The sequence below is a fragment of the Benincasa hispida genome, chromosome 11 (assembly GCF_009727055.1).
Source record: "Benincasa hispida cultivar B227 chromosome 11, ASM972705v1, whole genome shotgun sequence".
Classification (NCBI taxonomy): domain Eukaryota; kingdom Viridiplantae; phylum Streptophyta; class Magnoliopsida; order Cucurbitales; family Cucurbitaceae; genus Benincasa; species Benincasa hispida.
Genome location: NC_052359.1, coordinates 46846204 through 46868144, shown reverse-complemented (window position 1 = coordinate 46868144; position 21941 = coordinate 46846204). Strand labels below are relative to the sequence as shown.

Sequence of the window (21941 nt, the reverse complement as noted above, 5' to 3'; positions counted from 1 at the left end):
GGACCTAGTAGGATTTTTTTTTTTTTAGTTTATAGATCATAGATAAAGTTTAAAGACTTATATTATACACTTTTTAAATTTTCTCAACCAAATAAATTAAAATATAAATTTGAAAGTTTAAGTGACTAAACGAGTAATAATTTAACCATTTTTATATTATCATTCAAAACATTGGGGTGAAGATTCAAACTAATAGCCATTAAGAATAAGAAGGTCAATGCTAATATTTAGATCAATTCATTTATATATGTTTTGATCGCAACAAGGTATCGATTTGGTTTGGTCATTGAATTTTAATTTTAATTTTTTTAATTAAATATTCATTTGGACTTTACGAGATTTTGATATCATGTTAGATAATATGAGACTCTATCTTAAAACCAATTAACAATGAAAATAAAAGTTCAATCTATCTTATAAAGATTGTGAGATCTTTCATTTTTACAATGTAGAAATATATATATTATCTTAGAAAGACGTCTGATCATATTCATATAAATGAAAACTTGGAGAAAAAGTTGTATTTGAAAATAATTATTTAAAGTTATTAACTAATTCAATTTTAATCATATAGTATCAATAATATATTTTCAATTACTATTTGTTATATAAATGGTATCACCAAAAATCAGAAAATACAGAATCTGGTATATCGAAGAAAATCTAAGCCAAATGACTTATTGTTGTCTCCTTCAAACAATTTTACTCACTCTCGTGCTTGAGTTTCATGAGTAATTGTCTTCCAAGGTAGAAAATATTAACTTTCTTATGGAAGTAGCACTCCGTCCACAAGATCCAAAAAACTATATTTTGTGGAAATAAAACGAACTTGCAAAAATTTATAAAAAGGGAGAGAGGTTTTATGAGAGAAAAATGCTTATGAAAAAGTTGTTCAATGCAATTTGAATAAGAGACATATATTTATAGACTATTAGTGGTTATTCAAACAGTCATGTTTCTTCTTCAAGTTGGTTAATTACGAAAAAGACATATTCATTTATAAAATAATGCAACTTTACACGAATAATCACATACCATTTATTCTAACATTATTCATGCACCAAAAATTTGATGTTTTATTTTATTTTTCGACAATATTTGAAGCTTTATTTTGGTCATTTTAGGTTTATACACTTTATTTAATTAATATCGATAGTAAAAGAATAGGATTACAATAATATTTTCTAAAAAAAAAAGTATATAATTACAATAATACCGGAGATATTTTACTGATATTATCTAAAAATATTCTTTTAATATTAGCTTCTCATTTATTTTCCTTTTTTTTTTTTTAGTGCGTGTGTAAGGATTTGCACGTGTGTGATGAAAACACGCGTGTGGGAATAGGAGAAATTAGGGTTTAATGCACATGCATTGATATTCATGCGAAATAGCCATAGGAATTTTAATAATAATTGAATTCTTCTACGGCATTTTCCTTTCTCTTTATTACATGCTTTCATTTATAAGGGAAAAAATCAATAAATTTTATATCTCTAAATAATGAGGTCTTAAGCTATTTATCTTTTCTCGTATATTTGTGATATTGTTGAACATGAAATTTCTAAAAATATTACTTTATTTAGATTAAGATATTTTTTGAGATTTGAGAAATATCATGCTACCATCGGAAGAAGAATCGATTTTTTATATATTTTTTATTTATAAAATTTTTGTCTATTTGAAGGAACATTATATTGATTCCACGTTGAAAAATGAAGAGAATTCATATGAATTACTTTTCTCATTATTTTTTTTAAACTACAAACTCGAAAAACAAAATCAAGAAATCGATCATGATCTTGTTCAAGTAACGGTCTCATAACCAATAACAAGTGTCAAACCCGCTCTACAAATCATCTTCTTAATTCACAGTGGTGCATTTTTCGTAAAAATCATGGTGAAATAGCTGAACACATTAATATATGATCTACTCTTAATGACGTGATTGCTCACCCTTTATCTACCACCCTGCCCGAACTTCTTTATGTTCATACTCATATTCAGCAAAATTCTAGAAAGAAGATATTATGGAGTAACTTGATAGTGACTTGTCCATGGTGCATTTGGTCGAAGAGGAACAATAGGACGTTCCAAGACGAGGATAAACATGCTAGACACACCTTTGGGAGGATATTTTATATCCGTTGGGCATTGGAGCTCTAGATCAAAACTCTAAGTTCTGTGTTTCTCTGTTCATATATTTATATCTATACAACACTTTTGGAACCGGGGCATGATGAGGACATGCAGGGGTGTCTCAACCTAGTTGAGTTGCCTAGGTGTACATACTAATCTTACCCTCTAATGCTTTGTTTTTTTAAAAAAGAAACCAATCACAATCCATAATTGCCGTTAGCCAATTCAAAAAATTAGAAACCCCAAAGTTTGGAATCTAAGTTTCTTTGGGACACCCAATTTGTAAAGCAAGCGTCTGATATTCTTGAATCATTGAAATAATCATAGAGTTGTTAATCGAAAGATGTCACCCGTTAAGAAATTAATGGATGAAAGAGTCTCGTCATCCTTTTCAATAACTAAATGACTCCTATACTATTTGATTCGTTGCTAATTACTTTTAAGATGAAGCCCTATTTTTATGTAATAATTACAAATTTACAATAATATATCAACTGCCCATATGTTACAATTTTTAGATTATACTATAATAGTTGTGAATTACAATTGTACCTTTTCAACAATCATTTGTATTTATTTCTTATTGTGTTACTTTGAATAATTTGTATTATCATATTGACATACATGCAGCGTGATTTGTCACTTTTAATTAAATATGACATTCGAATGGGAAAAGGGTATTTCAGTAATTATATTATACATGATTCACATAAGAAATGTCACTTTTGTTCTCATTGATCTTAATCTAGATATAATATAGGTTTAAATCCTATTTTGGTCTCTAAATTTTGAACCTTATTCTATATTTTGGTCTTTAACTTTCAATAACGTCTGTTTTAGTTTCTGAACTTTTAAAAGTGTGTTTATTTTGATCTCTACTGTTAAGATAATGTTCTCTTTAAAGATGAAATCTGTTTAGGCATGAAATTACATCTAGAATAGGTTGAGCAAGATGAAAATAAAATAAAACATCAACAACCAATGTGCTAAAATAGTGAACTGCCAAAATTTTGAAGACAAAATTACTTTTGAGATCTCGTATAGAAAATCGTTTTACCACCTAATTCAAAATGAATTTTTAGTATATCTAATTTATTTGACAGTCTAATCATTTAAAAATATAAGTCATCTCACCCTCATATTTAAGAGTTAACAGAATTTTAATAACAATGACCAAAGTAAGCACTTTTAAATTTATGAATTAAAATAAAATCAGATTTAAAATTCGGAAATTAAAATAGGATATAAATGGATAATATAAATTAAGGCTTAATATTGTACTTAATGGAAATGGTAAATAAATGCCCTTTTCTGCGAAAAAGATTTTTTATTTAAAAAAATGAGAATGCAAACTCGACTCCAATTATAGAATTATTTAGAGTAAAAATAGTGACATTGTACTCTATTTTTTGTACCATTGAAAGTTATGTGCTTAAATTCCATTTAGATAAGATTAGAAGTGACACACTTTATTAAACCAGCCTTTTAAGACGTTGATATCCTGAAAATATCATGAGAATGATGTCACATTGATTATAATAAGTTCGCACAAACATTTATCTCAAAAGTCTACCATTATTGAGCTGATCTTTTTTATTTTCTTGAGATTTTCTTCCTGGAAAAAAATAGATAAATAAAGTTAAGGTACAATATTTATTTACAACATCCTTACAAGAATAAGTATTATTTAATATAAAAATCGCAAGTGAAAATTTCGTTCGATAACTATTTCGTTTTTATTTTTTAAATTTATGTTTGTTTTCTTTTCGTCTTTTCAATTATTAATTTCTAAACATTCGAATTTCTAGTCAAATTCTAAAAACAAAACAACATTCTGAAAAGTGCTTATTTTTAGTTTTCAATAACTTGGGTGGAAGAAGAGTATATACGCTTATTTAAAAAAATTGAAAGTCAAAGATGGAAACGATCGTATATACCTCCTGTTAGGGAACTTAATTAAACTCCTGCTAGATCGACTTTTGACGGGATATTTACGTGGGTATTAGTCAAATGGTAGTCAAATGGGGTCTTAGTAAATAATAAATAAATAAATATACTTACAACAATGTTAAATTGAGGTTAAAATTACTATTTTCATCATTGTACTTTGGTTTTTATTCTATTTTAGTCTTTTCACTTTCAATTATTCAATTTTAATTAGTTCATATATCTTAAAAAGAGTCATTGTAGTTAGTTTTTTTGTTGATTTTTTTCTATAAAAAAAAAAAAACATTATAAGTGTTCCCTTACATGAAAATTATTACTATTATGTAACTAACTTTGGTAGAAATTAAATTTGAAGAACTAAATCTAAGACTCATTGAAAATACATGGACAAAAATTGAGCAATTGAAAGTGCAAATATCAAAATAGAATAAAACTTCGTGCATGCACCAAAATGGTATTTTAATTTTAAATTAAATTATACAAATGATGGATAAATAAAAATATAATAGCCTGATTTTTTTTTCTTTTTTAAACAACTGTAGAATGAGAGATTGCACCGTTGTTTTTAAAGAATGAAACACAAGTCAATTACCACTTAGTTAAGCTCATTTTCACACAATGTGCTGAGGTTGAGACTCTCTATATATATATTTACTAAAATGATGAGTAAAATAAGTTGGACACGAACTTTTCTTACTTCGAATGCTTCACATTCAACTATTAAGATAAATCTTGTCATACTCTCTCCCGAGCCTTGTCTCCCAGACCCGGAAGGAGACATGAAGGCAACTAATACCATCCTTGTGATACAACTGCCCAACTTCATAACATTCTTTCCACAACAAGCTAATAAATGAGAACTTAATTAATTTTTAAAGAACAATTATAAGGTCTGTACTATTATACAATATTAGCTTTAACAATCTTAATGACTTTCAAAAATAACCCCAATTCGAGTCTCGCACTGTGAGAGAGTAGCAGTTCCAGATCTTGAGTGGCTTTCCTCAGAACGTTCCGCTATCCGCTACCTAGAGGGGATGAGTAAAACATTGGAAGACGTGAGCTAGAAAACCCAATTAGTGGTACCTTTTAAGAACATATGAAAACAAGTTTGATTTAAAGAACATATTTGTGGGAAAACAATTTTCACACAAGATAACCATCACAACAACAATGCAACCTTTCCAGCCTGATAACTGGATAACCCTGGCATGATCATATATCTCCCCGGGTATTCTCGTGAATTCCAGATATGAATGATGTGACAGTACCCTTATAGCCCGCCGAATGTGCACATGTCGACATTATCCCGCTAGACGTGTTGTAGGCACGCTAACAATTTCTCCAGGGTATAATCCCAGTTTCCAATGCAAATCACAACAACAATATATCATGAATGTAAGTCAACCAATAAAATCCAAGAAAACACATCTCCCTATCATGCCAATTTTCCAAACTTTACATATATATAGAATTCAGCATAACAAAATAATAAAAATCACTCACAATCCTTTTGTTTATCCTTCAAGATTTTGCCTAGCATAGCTCTTGGCCCGGTTTCCTTGAATTTCACTCCGTTTCAAGAAATCCCAAATTAGTCCAAAAACTACTCCCATAATTCTATTTTAATCCAAAAATAACTTAAAATAGAATAATCAGCTTACCCTCTTTAAAAATACCAAAATGGGCCTAAATTTCCCAAAAAACAGCATTTGGAGGTTATTTTGCCAAGTCACGAGCGTTGGGGCTGCAAGGTGGGCGTTAGGCATTGCACAGGGTGGGAAGAGACGCAGCGCTAGGCGTCAGCGCTGGGCTAGGTGTGCACCTGGTCGATTGCGCGCGCAAGGTTAGCGGTGGGACGCGCGCAAGTGTGCGTTGGGATGTCTATGCACGCCTGGCGTGAAGCGTCTGCGCGTTGGCGATGATGCATGGGCAGGGCTAGGCGATGGGCTGTTGGACACTCGTACACAAGCACGGTGTCAAGTGATGGGCGTTGCACTGTGCTGTGCATCTGACCATGCCTTCAGCCTTCCAACGCCAAATCCTCTTTCCTCACAACTCCAACTCAAATGGAAGCCCGGGCCTTTCACTTAACTCCCTTTGGGATACTCTCACACTAGAATCACTCAAAAGGAACAAGTAAATTGTGAGAACTAAACTTCCCAACCTGCCCTATTTATAAGTGTCCAAAACTCCCCTCTTCTTGACACCTCAAGCTTCTTTGCATGTTATGTGCCTTCCTCTTGTGCTACTAATGCCTACCCTTGCCACTGTTGTCCTAAAGAGACTTCATCTCCTTTAGCCAACGCAAAATCCCAACTTTGCACCCCTCTTAAGCCTCCACCTAGCTTTGGCTTAATCCTAACTCTCCCTTGTTCAGCCACATGTCGAAATGAGTTGTCAACTTAGCCTTGCTTTCCAAGATATAACTTGTCAACGAACACTTCAACCAAATGATCGCATACTTCCTTGATCACATGGTCTCATCTCCAACGCTTGATTCTTCCTTGGCCCTCACCTACCTCAAGTCTATCGCATAACCTCTCTTGGTCATACTCTCTTTCCCCACGAATGACTTTCCCTTGGTGCATGCCCTCCTTGGCCAACGTATCCCCATGCGCTCATCAACCATACTTAAGCCATCACATGGTTCTCCAACATATACAACACCACCAACGCATGCACACCTCTTTGCCTAGGCCAACCTTGTCACATGCATCCATGAGCCTTCCCTAACCTCTCAATGACCAAGCCATCGCATGGTTTCAACGCATAGGCATTGTCTTGCCTTCCTCATGTGATCAACTTTTAATTACCTTGGCCAATGCCTTGTCCTTTCTCTCGGCCACCCACACCATGTGTCCACCATGGTCTTGCCAAGCACAATAACCCTTATTTGATGTCTTGGCCACAAGCTTCACACCAACGCCTACATCAACAAATAGCTTAACAGCCTTGGCATCGCACAGCTCACCAGCCTCATCGCATAGCTCTCCGACACTACATGGTCTTAGCATCGCATAGCTCACCAGCCGCAGGCCTCAACGCACATCTCAATGCTCCCGCGTTCAGCGCCTTGCGTGCAACCTAGCGTGCATCGCTTGGCGTTTACTGATTTGCTCGTGTGCGTCTACCAACGCCACACCTGGCCACATGCCCTTCGACCAGCGCCTCCTCGTTCACGCATGGTGTCTACTTGATGCTCAAATCCTTACCTTGTCAAGCACCATGCCTCAATGCTTGCTGTCCTAGCTTGGTTGTGCAACTCTTACCAATGCGTGGTGTATGCATCCAACCTTGTTATCTAAGCCTTCATGTGTTCAACACTTAGTCAAACTTTTGTCACCTAAATCTTCACTTAACCACAACTTAAGTTTTAGCCTTTAAGGTCCAATTTCCAATACTTAAGGCATTTTCCTTCTCTTTTATTACTCTACAAATTTCCTTATTAATCAAGTTCCAACCCAAATCACTTAGGTGAAATTCTGGATTTCATATTTTGGTATCAGTAGGAAATGAAAATTTGTTTAAATGGAAGGGAACCCTAAAATCAGGATCAAGCTCCGAAAGAGTAAGCCAAATGTGGAAAACATTTGGACAACCCTATCTGGATCAATTAAGAGAATTTGTGGCAAGTGCTAACCAAAGATCCCGATGTTTACTTGCTATAGGTAGCCACCAAATACCCCGATGTTTACTTGGTATATCTAGAGCAAGTACTTACTTGCTATAGGTGTGGACAACTAGGACATTTTAAGAGGGAGTGTCCCCAAGTAGTGGGTCGTGAAGAGGGAAATGTGTCACAAACTATAAATCAAGGGATCAAACTCTCAGGTTCAGGAGGAGGACATGTTGGTGGCACAACGAAAAATGAGACCGGAGAGCACAACCGACCACAGGGAAAACTGTATACTTTTACCCAGGATGAGAAGATGCCCGATGTTAGAAGAAGCAAGGGTAAGAATCTAGAGGAATAGTATAGAGATATGCTTTGTAATTAAACTTTGTTAGTAAATAAAAAGTTTTTGTTTCAAGTGTGTGTATCTTTGTTCGATAAATTTCGATGACGAAATTTTTTTTAAGGAGGTGGTAAATGTGAAATCCTAAATTACTTAAAGGAGTAAGCTGGTTATTCTATTTTTAAGTTTTTTTTTTTAATTAAAATAGAATTATGGGAGGAATTCTTGGACTAATTTGGGATTTCTTGAAAAGAAGTGAAATTCAAGGAAATCGGGCCAGGAGTTGTGATAGGAAAAATCTTGAAGGATAAACAGGAGGATTGTGAGTGGTTTTTATTATTTTGTTATGTTGAATTCCATATATATATGTTATTATATATTGTTTGGAAAATTAGCATGATCGGGAAATGTGTTTTCTTGGATTTTATTGGTTGACTTACATTCATGATATATTGTTGTTGTAATTTGCAGTGGAAATTGGGATTGTACCCTGGAGAAATTGCTAGCGTGCCCACAGCACGTCTAGCGGGATAATGTCAACATGTGCACATTCGACGGGCTATAAAGGTACTGGAATTGTTTCCACATCATTTATATCAGAATTTCATGGGAATACCTGGGGAGATATATGATCATGCCAGGGTTATCCAGTTCTAGAAGGATTGCATTGTTATTGTGATGGTTATCTTGTGTAAAAATTGTTTTCCCATAAATGTGTTCCTTAAATCAAACTTGTTTTTATATGTTCTTAAAAGGTACCACTCATTGGGCTTTCTAGCTCACGTTTTCCAATGTTTTACTCCCCTCCTCCTCCTCCTAGGTAGCAGATAGCAAAACGTTATGAGAAAAGTCACCCAAGGTCTGGAACTGCTACTCTCTCACAGTGCGAGACTCGGATTGGGGTTACCTTTGAAAGTTATTAAGATTGTTAAAGCTAATATTGTATAATAGTACAAACTTTGAACTGCTCTTTAAAAATAAATTAAGTTTTTATTTATTAGCTAGTTGTGGAATGTTATGAAGTTGGGGAGTTGGTATCACAAGGGTGGTATCAGCTGTCTTCACGTCTTCTTCCGGGTCTGGAAGACAAGGCTTGGGAGGGAGTATGACAAATCTTGTAATGACTCGTTGTAAAAAAAAAAAAAAAAATATTAAAATACCACTTTAGTCTCTATATTTAGAAGTTTGTTCAATTTTAGTCCTTATACTTTCAACGGTCCAATTTTACTCCATGTACGTTATCATTCTTAAATTTAGTTTCATAAAATTCTTTTTTACCGAAATTTGTTAAATAATAATAACTTTCATGCAATAAAATAAAAAAAATGCGAATATGTTTCAAAATTTATAGTAATAGTACAAATAGATAACAAAAAAAAATAAAAATCAACAATAAACTACGGCCAATTGGGATTAAATTTAAGATTTATTGAAGAATAGAAATTAAAATTGGACAATTGAAACTACAGCAACTAAGAGCCTGTTTGAATTGATTTGAGAAAAAGAAAATATATTTTTTTAAAAAAAAAACTCATTATTTATTTAAATAGTTTTAATAAAAAGTGATTAAAATATACTTGAAAAACTACTTTAAGTAGTTATCGAACCCTCCAATTTCTTTCAAAATGATTTATTTTTTAAATTAAGCACGTAAAAATGTACAAACCCTAAAGAACAAACTTCAAAGTATAGAAATTAAAATGGTATTTTAACCAAACAATAATAAACAATAGAAAAATAAAAAAGTAGACAATAAAACCATGAAAGAGAAAAAGAAAATCCACAAGCCCCTTTTCACATAATGAGTTTTCAAGACAAATTGAAATCTTCAACAAGAGACTGTATAGGGTACAATGATGCTTAGTACTAATTGTGAGTATGAAATGGACAACACATAAACAAGGGGGAAGAAGAGGGCAATCCAAAAGCAAAAAAGGCATTAGGGTTCATTTTCTTTTCTTTTCTTTTCTTTCCTTTCATTTATCAAACTATGGTAAAAAATCACGAATTACGAGTTCTTAATCTTTTATCTCTACTATGATGGTATGTTATTGTTAAATAAACCAGGAGTGAGTCAAGTGAAAAAATAGGCATAATCGACTCGAAAATATCTCATACAAATAAAGTTATAGTTCTTACTTATATACTCAATATCTTTTAAGGATAATTTGAAGGGAAATACAAATAAAAATCAAAGAAATTGAAGACCACAAATAAATAGAATTAGGTGTGATGGGGTTAAGAAGTGAGATCCACACACTTTGGGGTGACATAAATGAAATGAAAACTCTAAATGCAAGAAGAGGAAAGGCATGATATTGGGTTTAGTCTAAAATACTAATGAATCTAAATTAAAAGACAAATTCCTAACATGTTTAAATCCAAGCAAATATTAGCCACTCATTTATGAGTTGAGTTGAAAGAATTATTAAAAAAAAAATAAGAACAATAATAGTTTTATCAAAAAAAAAAAAAAAAAGTTGTTCTTTCTTTTCTTTTTCTTTTTCTAAAATTGCTTTAACTATAATACAAAATTATTAATCACTTAAGGGAAAGCCAGGTGGAAGAAATACTTGTTATAGAAGCTGAAAAAGAGAGAAGAAAAAAACTTTGTTGGTTGGGACCAATGTTTATGATGACTACACTCATGATTTGCACATCCAATAGCACCACAACTATACACCAAACTCTAACCTTTTCTCTTCAATTAAGAGTTATTTAATTTTCTTTTCTAGTCTTAATTGTCTCAATTTTCATATTAAATATTTAGGCTGGTTTGAAATTAGTTTCAATTGCTTAAACACTTTTTAGTTTTCATACTATATATTTAGGCTTGTTGAAAATTAGTTTCAATTGCTTAAACAATTTTTAATTTTCATGTGATATATTTAGGTTTGTTTGAAATTAGTTTCAATTGCTTAAACACTTTTTTGACTCCTAAACACTTTTTCGAGGTAATTGAAAAAAAGTCGTTTTAAACAAGTTCTTATTTCAATTTTGATAGTTAAGGACAAAATTGATAACTATTTTTTCTCCTTAAATGATGTTTATTTTCTCATCATTTATTTATAATAATTCATATCTTTATTTGAAGTAACATTTGAATCTTTAGTTAAATTCTAAAAATAAAAATTACTTTTTGGATTTTCAAAAATTAGCATGGATTTTGAAAATATTGTTTGATGGGAGATAAAGAAATTTATGGGTGAAGTTGTAATTATAAGTTTATTTATCAAAAACCAAAAACCCAAAGTCAAATGGTTATAGATCATGGCTAATATTTAAGTCCAAATTTAGTAACCATTTCGTTTTTTGTTTTCGTTTTTTAAAATTAAGTCTATTTTCTCGCCGTTTCTTACAATAATTTACATATTTAAGTATAATGGTTGAATTCTTAGCCAAATTTCATAAACAAAAATGAGTTTTTAAAAAGTACTTTTTTTAGTTTTTGGATTTTGGCTTATTTTTTTAAGTCATTAGTAATAAGTAGATAACAAAAGAAGAAATTTAGAGGTGGAACTAATGTTTATAGACTTAATTTTCAAAAATATAAACAAAAAATCAAATGATTATCAAACACAAGTAAAAAAACAAATGTATTTTCCACTAAAAGGTAACGCCAATATTTTAGTTTTATCATTAATTATTTAACAATTTTCAAATTTATTAGGAAACCTGATCAATTATATGTAGCTTTAAACACTTGTCTATATAGGCATATATTACTTAATCAAATAACAATATTGGTAACTATTTGTTTTTCGCTTTTTTTTTTCAACACGACATTATGCATAACACATTTCTTGAAATATTGTCATGGTTGAATTATAAAGTGTTTTGTTGAGTATAAAACTTGTGTTAGAATTTGGCAAATAGAGATCAAAACGACAATTTGTATTTCGAAAATATAATATGGAGCAAAGTAAACAGAACAATAAATTTTGGAGACAAATAAAATCTAAAAAATATTTTTCTATGAACAACTTTTTGGGTATCCTATCTGTTCTCTATACCACACCACACAATGAGGATCTAACTCTAATAATAACTTTCAAAGAAAAAAAAAATTCTATACAATGAATTATGATTTCATTAGCCTAAGCTAGGCATCATTACAAGACAAATACACAATCAATCACATGTGTTTACTATCTAGAATTGATTATAGGCCAACTAAACATTGTAATCCTTACCTTAAATGGTAAAATATTTGTAGTCTTCTTCCAAATAATGAAAGTTGAAAAGAAAGCTTAATGCTTTGGGCTATGCTAATTGAAGATTAATGGCCACAAATTTTCCTCTCTTTTACCCTTATCTTTTGTCCCCACTTTGAATATGTATTATCTTTGGATGTTTAAGCACTACCATGTGCCTAAAACTAATAATAACCTCAAATATGAGAGGGAGAAGGTGGCTTCATAAAAGGCTTTTATCGGTAGAAAAGAATAGCAAAGAAAAATTAATGTTAATAATTAAAGAACCCCAACCACATAAACCATTTGTGGTTAATAAGTGATTAGGGTGTCTATAAATATGAACAAAATTTAATAGACAATCCCATATTATAGATCAAGCATGCATTTCTTTTTCCCTATTTGGAGCTTAACATTAATTGGTTTATAAGTTTGATGAAAATAAATACTTGAGATTACAAGTCCATTCACATGGCTCCCAAATTGCTACTATTCTAAGAAAACATTCCTAATGCTATGTGTCGAAATCTTGCATGATTTTTTTTTTTTTTTTTCACATCGCTAACATTGGCACCAAACGTTTGATTCTATTGAATGTATTTCAAAACACTTCAGAAAAATTTTAACAATATAGGTGACAACTTAATTTTGACTAAGTAACATTAACAATTATCCCCTTGAACTATACTAATGTAACAAGCTTAATGCCAATTAAACTATATTCATATCAGTAACTTGAAAATGTGTTAAACTTGCATAAGAACATAATGAAAAAAGAAAAGAAAAATAAAAGACTAGAAAAGGAAACACCGGATGGATTCAAAGAATTCGATAGAATCCCATACTTCTTCAAGGCTAGTCATCTTAAATTTAAAAATAAAATTATTATTACCTATAAAATGAGGAATATTATTTCTTCCTTTAAAAAAAAAAGCATCATTTTATTATTTTTTTAATACTCTTCCAATATCTTCATATTTCTACTAGTTTTGAGCATGCCAACTTAGTATAGCTTTAACTGATTTAGGCATATAGTAAGCTATCATGTGAATATGTCAGCAACAGAGTCTTTGGTTCAAATTCTCTTGTCGTTATTGAACTTAGAAAGGGAAAATAAATAATACAAGTTATTGAACTTAGAAAGGGAAAATAAATAATACAAATTAAAAAATTGATTTAGACATGTATCATCGACCAAGACATGAACTTAAAAGGAACCGGCTTTGATATATCTCAAAAGTAAATATCTGAACTTGCCAATCTATTGTCTTCAAGCAACATTTTCCCACTTTCAACCACTTCACAAATGAAGTCATCACCCATCCTCTATTGCAAGAGCATGACTAAAACATATTTCATAACAAACTTGATAAAGTATACTCTAGAAATAACTTTTTGAACACAAGATTCTAACACAAAATCTGACACCAAAAACCACAAAGTATTCACTTCCGTATTTTATTTGCTTGAAGAAACTAAAAGGAGTAAGCGTAAAGGAATGATTGTCATTTTATATAACCTCTACCACTATAGGCAATGTTTTCTTGGTAAGAACGTCCCTTACCAAATTTCTACTCAGCTAATCCTTCATATAATTCAAAAACTACCCTAAAACATCTCTGTCAAATCAGACTAAAAATGCAAGATCTCACAAGTCATAACAAACCCCCAAACAAAACAAAACAAAAAATGAAAGAAAGAAAAAATCTGGAAGGCTCTCAAAAAGATCTCCACCAGTTCAAAGTGTCATTCCCTCTCTACTACAAGGGTTAACGAGTGATCTAAACGTTTCAGGCTCACAAAGGAGATGGAAATCCTTTCTATATGAGGGAGAATTTGGTCTTTCCAGAACCAAATAAATGATCCATGTGGCACATCGAATAATGACATTTCATAATAATCAAATTGATCAGATAAAAATTGGGTATTAAATGGAAAACAGTACAATAATGGACTTCTAGGAGCTAAGGAGTTTAAGCTTAAAGAAGCAATTAACAACTTGGAGTACATTTTAAGGTATAGCCAAATGTTTCCCAACTATCACTGAAATTAAACGAAACTATTGGTCCCAGAATGATGAAAACTCTGAACAAATTCTTGAACATCCATCAAAATCATTTACCGCTTCAGGCCTGAGGAGTACAGGGTTTCAACAAGTTAAAAGAAGGAAAACAAATCAAATATATATCCACGCCCCCAAAAATCCTTTTTGTTGGTTTCGTGTGATTAGAAAGAACAAAAAAGAAATGTGAAGAAATTAGAAGCTAAATGCAACTAAACTCAAAACCCAGCAAAACAATTACTTTTTGTATCTAATTCAAGAAGCATTTACCTTGCCAGCAATGTTGTTGGAAAGCCAGTCTAGACCTTCGTACAAACCCTCACCAGATGTCGCGCATGTGCTCTGAATGTACCTGGAACAAAACACAATGTAGAATAAGTATATTAATCGCAGTGCAAGCAACTTTTATCTCAACTTTCTACAGTTTCCTGACAGAGTTGGAGCAACATTTTGAGGCTTGGCCATTTCACTTTTCCAACTTCAGGATAAGAAATTATAAAGCAATTGACTAGGGAAAATGGTATATATTTAAACGAAAATTTAGACCATCTTTCAAGCAAGCTTTCGAGGTTTGCTTAATGTAACAGACTTTAACAAAAGAAATACTGTTCACCAGATCTAATCAATGAAGATGTCTCACAGGAAACAAGAGCAAGTAATTTACCAGTGGCGTTGACGAAGAGAGTGAAGACCAAGTTTGTCAGTTATTTCTGCAGCATTCATGGCATTAGGAAGATCTTGCTTGTTAGCAAATACAAGCAAAACAGCATCTCTAAGCTCATCCTGCAACAATTGGAATGTATAACAATAATACCACCACCATCCGGCTATACTTATGAAACAAAAAATGCATAATGATACAGCCATACAGGAAAACATAACGGTATGAATCGAATTGTTTAATTTTAGGCAACAGATACATTGATCTTTATGTGCTAGTTCATGAATTAATTGTAAGTTGTAACTCTACGCTCCTTCATCACTGTAAGTCTGTACACATAAAGGCTCATATACTGACCACCATCTCTCATATCTTCTCATTGCTCTCTAGGTTAGTACTTTGACGCATATATAAATCATTCCTTTTCTCACTCCATGATCATTGAGCCTCCAAAATATCAGTGCCAGCCTGTCTTTCCTTTCTCACCCCAACTCGGCAACAGAACATCAACTGGTTGCAGGTGAAACCAGCTACCATTGGCCAGTCCACTGCTGCTACTCCAACCATTAATCCCACTGCTACAGTAGCTGCAGCAACTACTGCTATGACAAATACCAACACCCAACCCTACCACACTTCTCTCTCAAACTGCGTTGATTTATGATACACTTGTGAATCTCATGTACAAAACTATTCCATTTGGAAGCTTGAAACTATACTAAACATACTCATATGAGCTGAACCCGCTATGCAATTATTGTAGAAACTCTATTCACTCCCCCCTTGAGAGATAAGGTTACAAGAACTAAAATGTAGGGCCAATATACTGATGAATAAGGATATAGTAAGAACAAAGTACAAACAGCAATAGACTATCAAAGTTAGAGTGAAAGTATAAATAGAAATTAACTCATGCAGTATTAACATGTAGAGTGGAAAGATATATACAAGTATTAACATACCTCATTCAACATCCTGTGTAACTCATCTCTTGCCTCAACAACTCGGTCCCTATCATTGCTATCCACAACAAAAATGAGGCCCTGTGTATTCTGGAAATAGTGCCTCCAAAGTGGACGGATCTTTACAAAAAAAGAAGCCACAGTCAAACTTAAAGAATCATAACATTTCTGGACAATTTTTTTTCCCTCACAAATATATAAAGCGCAAAGGCCTAAAATGACACAATTAAAGTGGGCACTTACGATGCATAATTCTTTATATACTGCACATATATATGTATCTTATTCTTGAAAATGCTAGAAATGTATAATTTAACGTCTAATAGAATAAGAACATTAAGCATACTGTGTATCCATTTAGTGGAGGGAGGAAAACGTATTTTACCCTCACTTAATACTATACAAAACTCATGTAAAAAAGGATAAAGAAATTGCAAAAAATGCCAATCATTTTTTTAATTTGATCAATCAACAGATGGTGCAAACCCTAGGACATTTACGTGAATACCAATCCTCCTCTTTTGTTCATAAGAATGAGATATAACCGACATGCTATAATTGTCGAAAGAACAAGGAAAAAGAAAAGTTTGAGCACTTTGTTTGTCAATGTCAAAAGAGTCTTCAACATGCTGTTATGGTGCTTATTGTACAATGCTCGTCATATGTCAAACTTGTGTAGTTATATTCAATTTGTTCAACAAGAGTAAACATGTACTTATTGTCCTTTTTCTTAATATATGTGAGCGTTGGGTCATCTTACGCACACCTTGACTAATCCCATGTGACAGCCCGCCTGACCCTACAACATTTGGGTGTCAAAAGAACTCATAGGAAATTAATTCCTAGATAGGTGGTCACCATGAATTGAATCTTTGACCTCTTAGTCATTTATTGAGACTATGTCTCCTTTTTACCACTAAGTCAATCCACAATGGTTTACTTATTATCCTTTATAACAAGTTACAACATTTCTAACAAGCATTGGAGTGTGAGTGTCTGAAACGAGATAATGTATGCATCGCCCAAACTAAAGTTTTTGTGCTTCACACTTGACATAGCAATTAAATCAACTACTTCTGTATATTTTAAAATATAAAAACAGGGAAAGCCAATCTCAAAATAAATTAACTATTTCTCTTTTCAGCCTCACACATAGAAAGGAAGGTAGGGGAGAGAGAAATGCATACCTTGTCCTGACCACCAACATCCCAAACGGTAAAGCTGATGTTCTTGTACTCTACAGTCTCCACATTAAATCCTAAAGAAAAAAATCAATTAATGCGTATATTGGTGAAATTGATAGAACCCGAATATATTGAAATATAAACGATAAAGAAATACAAGATAAACCAAATGTTGAGGTACTTGGACCCTCCCAATCTTGAGATAACTCTCAAGTCCTGAATCATTCACCCAAAATATTGCTTACCTTTCTTTCCTGGCCCCCACCGCCACCCCCACCCCCACCCCAACCAACTTCCCTAACCCCAACTTCCCTAACCAGCTCCCTAACTAATTACTAATGTACCCTTAATACCAATCCTATCATTACCGGCCCCTAAAACACACCTTGTCCTCAAGGTGTGGGTACAAACAAAAGATACTTTTTTTTTTAAATTACTAAAAAACAGCCAAAAACTAATGTTAATATCATAACCATCATTTCTTTCTGTGTGAACAAATGGGCCTACATTGACTCATTAGAGCCAGCCCACTGCCAACCACCCAAATTGATGAAGTCTACCAAACAGCATGCCCAAATAACCCACATGGAACCGGCAGCGGGTTCTGACTAGATCTGGTTGAGTAAAGTACCGCCGAAGTAGCTATCGAGACGTCGGCTTTCCGAGGATGGGGTATTGTTAGGAACCAAGGTAGTATGAGATGCCTTCCACATTCGTTAGAATGGGATGACCAATGTAGTACTTAAGTGGCTTGGTTCTCCCACCCCAATAGCTAGCTTTTGGGATGTGGTTCTCCAAGGTGCTTAAGTACCTAACAACGGTATCAGAGCCAATTGTTGATGTTCCGGAGTGCAACCGGTGGAGGGTTTTGACCAAGTATGGCTGAGTGAAGTACCGTCGGAGTAACCGCTAGGACGTCGGCTTTTCAAAGATGGGATATTGTTAGGAACCAAGGTAGTTTGGGATGCCTTTGTTCCACATTGGTTAGAATGGGACGACCAATGTGGTATTTTAGTGGCTTGGCTCTCCCATCCCAATAGCTAGCTTTTAGGGTGTGGTTCTCCAAGGTGCTTAAGTACCTAACAACAGTATCAGAGCCAATTGTTGACGTTCCGGAGTGCAACCGGTGGAGGATTTTGACCGGGTATGGCTGAGTGAAGTACCGTCGGAGTAGCCGCTAGGACGTCGGCTTTCCGAGAATGGGGGTCTTGTTAGGAACCAAGGTAGTATGGAATGCTTTTGTCCCACATTGGTTAGAATAAAATGACCAATGTGGTACTTAAGTGGCTTGGCTCTCCCACCCCAATAGCTAGCTTTTGGGGTGTGGTTCTCCAACGTGCTTAAGTACCTAACAAAAATTTAGGTAATGGTTTGGTGAGAATCTTAATGCAGCAACTGTAATGCTTTGAAGAAAAACGTCACTCATCCCTATTAACTTAACTATTGCAAGTAATTATTTGCAATAATAAAATTAAATTAAAAAAAAAATGTTCACATTCTCTCCCTAGCTCTCAGTGATCTAAATTCTAAACTATTGCAGTTAGAAAGCTATTGGGATTTTTTCTAATGACGTTTGCTCTTTCACGTGTTAAGAGTGGAATTGAACAGCAGTTCTTCTCAGTTGGCTTTAGGGGTAAAAATGGATACGGATCAAGGTTGTCATTTCTATAAAACTTGAACTTCCCTTCGGTCATTGGTTGGATACAAGGCACATTCTCCAACTGCAGCTCAATCTTGGAAATTTCAAAGTTTTCAGGAAAAAGGGAATGGAAGAAGGATGTTTGGGGATAGAGGAAATTTCAAACAAGGTATTCATATTTAGAGATCGATGAGGAGCTAAGCAGCAAGAGAAATGATAATCTTATAGCTTCCCCGAGGACTGATCAAAAAGGTTAGAAGGACTCCGAGGTCTGATTAGAATACTATTTGCTGGCAAACAACAAATTGATGCACGGTGGGAGTACCTCAGAAAATAAAGACCTTAGTAGCTCCTCATTAAAGAGAGGTGGAGACAAAGTTAAAGAAATTAAATAATGAGCTCTGTTCTCTAAACGAGGTCATTAAACAATGATGTAATTCGTTTTACCTAACTTTGCCACTTAAATCCTCTCTGTTTAAAAATCTCAACAACAATATCAATGAATTAAAGAAGAAATTCAAAATGGTTGCAACTAAATCTGCACTTTATACAGATACTTACCGATAGTGGGGATGGTGGTAACAATTTCTCCGAGCTTTAACTTGTACAATATCGTCGTCTTACCAGCAGCATCGAGACCCACCATCAAAATGCGCATCTCTTTCTTAGAAAAGAGCCTGCTAAAGAGCTTCGTGAAGGTCAACCCCATTTCTGCTTCCTTTTATGGGCAACAATCACAGGACTGGCGAGCAAAAACATTCAAAATTAGAAACTCGAAGATTTGAAAATAATTTTCAGCTTGTCTTAACATAGATTTAAAAGATCTTCCAAGAAAAACTCCTAGCGATTGTCATAAATAGAAAATTACGACCTAACAAGGACACACAAAAGGCAGTGAACCACAAACAACCATCATAAAACTTCACTTTCCCAAAACACTTTGTGCCTCCTGATGACATTCAAATCACGCAATGAGAAATTTAAACTGAACAAGTGTGAAATTCAAATTTTGCTTTACCAACCAACAATGAAGAAGATCGAAAAGATTTAGCAATGTACGAGCAAATGAATCAAATGAAATGGATTAAAGATCAATTGAGATCTGCAAGAAAGGTTTGTATAGAATGGAATTCGAAAGTTGAAGATTGAAGCAAAAATGGAGCCAGAGTAGGTTACCTCTCGAATTTGGGGCTTTCAGGAGACAGATCTGAAGGGAAAGGGATCACAAGATCGTACCGCAAGCCTTTTTCCTTTCTTATAGTGGCTTTATTTTTTTTACCCTTTTTCCTTCAAGTTTTTTCGTTCAAATATAAATTTAGGAACTTAGGTTAAATAAAATTATCATAAATACTCTCAACTAGGGAGCTTGTTTCAACTTTCAATTGGAACTTACATTTTTTAAAAAAAAAATCTAACTTTTTAAGTTTAAAGTAGGGTGTATAATGGTCTATTAGAGTCGTTTTTTCAATCATATCGTTACTGAATTGATGTGAGTTCAATAAATGTTCAAACTGACCTTGACTGTTAAGAAATACAAATTGATTGTCAATCGATCGGTCGGTTTTATTGTTTGAATTTTTATCAAACCGACACCGACCGAGTCTCTCCTCTTCTCTGACCGATCATCTTTGATTCGATCAGTTTTGGTCGGTCTATCATGCTCACCCCTAGTTTGAAGTTTAACAATGAAGTTTTAATTTTTTTTTTTTTTAAAAAACAATTTTTTAAAGTCTTTACATCAAATTCATCGATGGATATTATGTGTTGCTACAAGTGAATGAATGTAAACATATAAAAAATCAATTTAGAATTTGAGTTAATGAAATAATCGTAGAGAAAATAATATAAGAATTTGGGCATTGGATTGAAAGGGGTAGGATGATAACGGGTGTAGTTTATGTATGTGACATGTGTCTTTTGTTATATTCTTTTTCGAGTTTGAGTTTAGATTTGTCGAAATAAATACAAACATGAATTCTTGAGACAAACTCCACACTTTGCTGGTGAAAATGAAACTCTAAGAATGATACGGTAAAATTGAAATCAACTCCCTAAAATAGGGGAATGTAACATATTTTTTAATTTTGGGCTGAATACATTTTTGGTCATCTATTTAGTTAAAGTTTTAAATGAGTATTTGCAATTTTTTTTTTTTAGAAAAAAGATTTGTAGTATTCGAAGTTTAGAACAAAGTCTCATATCATAACTTTGAATAGATATTTTTTAACTATAGACTAGCAGGAATATTGTACACACGATAATTATGGAAAATATCAATGTATATCCATAAATTTTGTGTTATTAGAACTTTGAACTAATAATTATATCGATTTAAATCATGAATTTAATTTACAATCTTATTTGGATTTTATTTGAAAATTATCGCGTGGAACTTATAAGTATTTCGATTAAACTCTCAAAGTTTCATGTCTAAATCAAGTTAGACACATTATTAACATTAACTTTGAAAATCATCAAATGCATATGTTCTTATAAATGCATAGATTTTTTTCATTAGAATAGTGTGTGATTTTCAAAGAAAATCAACGATATAAAAATTTAGGAGTTAATTGAAAGCATTACAAATCTCAAACAATTTGTATCCATATGAAACATAAAAAATGATAGTATAAATCAATATATTTATGAAATTTAAAGGTTTAAATTAATACAAATATAAATTTTATAATTTTAATGGATACAATTTCCAAATTTTAGGGTATATATTAATTGATATTTTGTCTAGTTTTTTTTTATGATGGTACATGCAATCTCGGAATTTTCTTTTTCGTTCTTTCATCTTTACTCCCTAGGCAAATTTCGTCAATGCCAAGACTTACCGTCCCTCTCAACTCACCCTTTTAGGGACCTTTTAATATTGTTATTAAAACCTCGGGAACTAGAAATGTATATTTTGAAACATTGGGAACCAAACACTCCTTGTGTCAAATGATACTTAAAATGTGGTATATATATATAAATTCCCTTCAAAATGTTTATATATAGAGAAATCTTGCCCTTTGTTTAGAGTGTCTCTTTTAAAATATTAGAATAAAATAGATGTGTATAACACGTAGTTCAACTAACATATAACATGTGCTCTCGATCAAAAGATATGGTTCAAATCCCCTCACTCCTATTTTACCCGAAAAATTACATATATAATGCAATTAATTTGGTTTTCAATATCAGTAA

At 32.8% G+C, this 21941-nt stretch overlaps 1 protein-coding gene across 3 annotated transcripts; it reads right to left on the bottom strand.

The window, feature by feature from the left end:
• Positions 1 to 14105: 14105 nt before the first annotated feature.
• On the bottom strand, positions 14106 to 20069 carry LOC120090433 (ADP-ribosylation factor 2-B-like). Of its 3 annotated transcripts, XM_039048095.1 has the most exons (7): positions 19923 to 20069; positions 19308 to 19488; positions 17111 to 17181; positions 15924 to 16043; positions 14965 to 15083; positions 14571 to 14652; positions 14106 to 14370 (listed from the first exon to the last, which is right to left on the bottom strand). In XM_039048095.1, exons 2-7 carry the CDS (start codon positions 19453 to 19455, stop codon positions 14365 to 14367), a joined length of 546 nt encoding a protein of 181 aa, XP_038904023.1. In that variant the 5' UTR covers positions 19456 to 19488; positions 19923 to 20069; the 3' UTR covers positions 14106 to 14364. The 3 variants fall into 3 exon arrangements, with proteins under 3 accessions (XP_038904023.1, XP_038904021.1, XP_038904022.1); XM_039048093.1 differs by lacking the exon at positions 14106 to 14370 and having other exon boundaries at positions 14541 to 14652; XM_039048094.1 differs by lacking the exons at positions 14106 to 14370; positions 19923 to 20069 and adding an exon at positions 19769 to 19886 and having other exon boundaries at positions 14541 to 14652.
• Positions 20070 to 21941: the final 1872 nt, after the last annotated feature.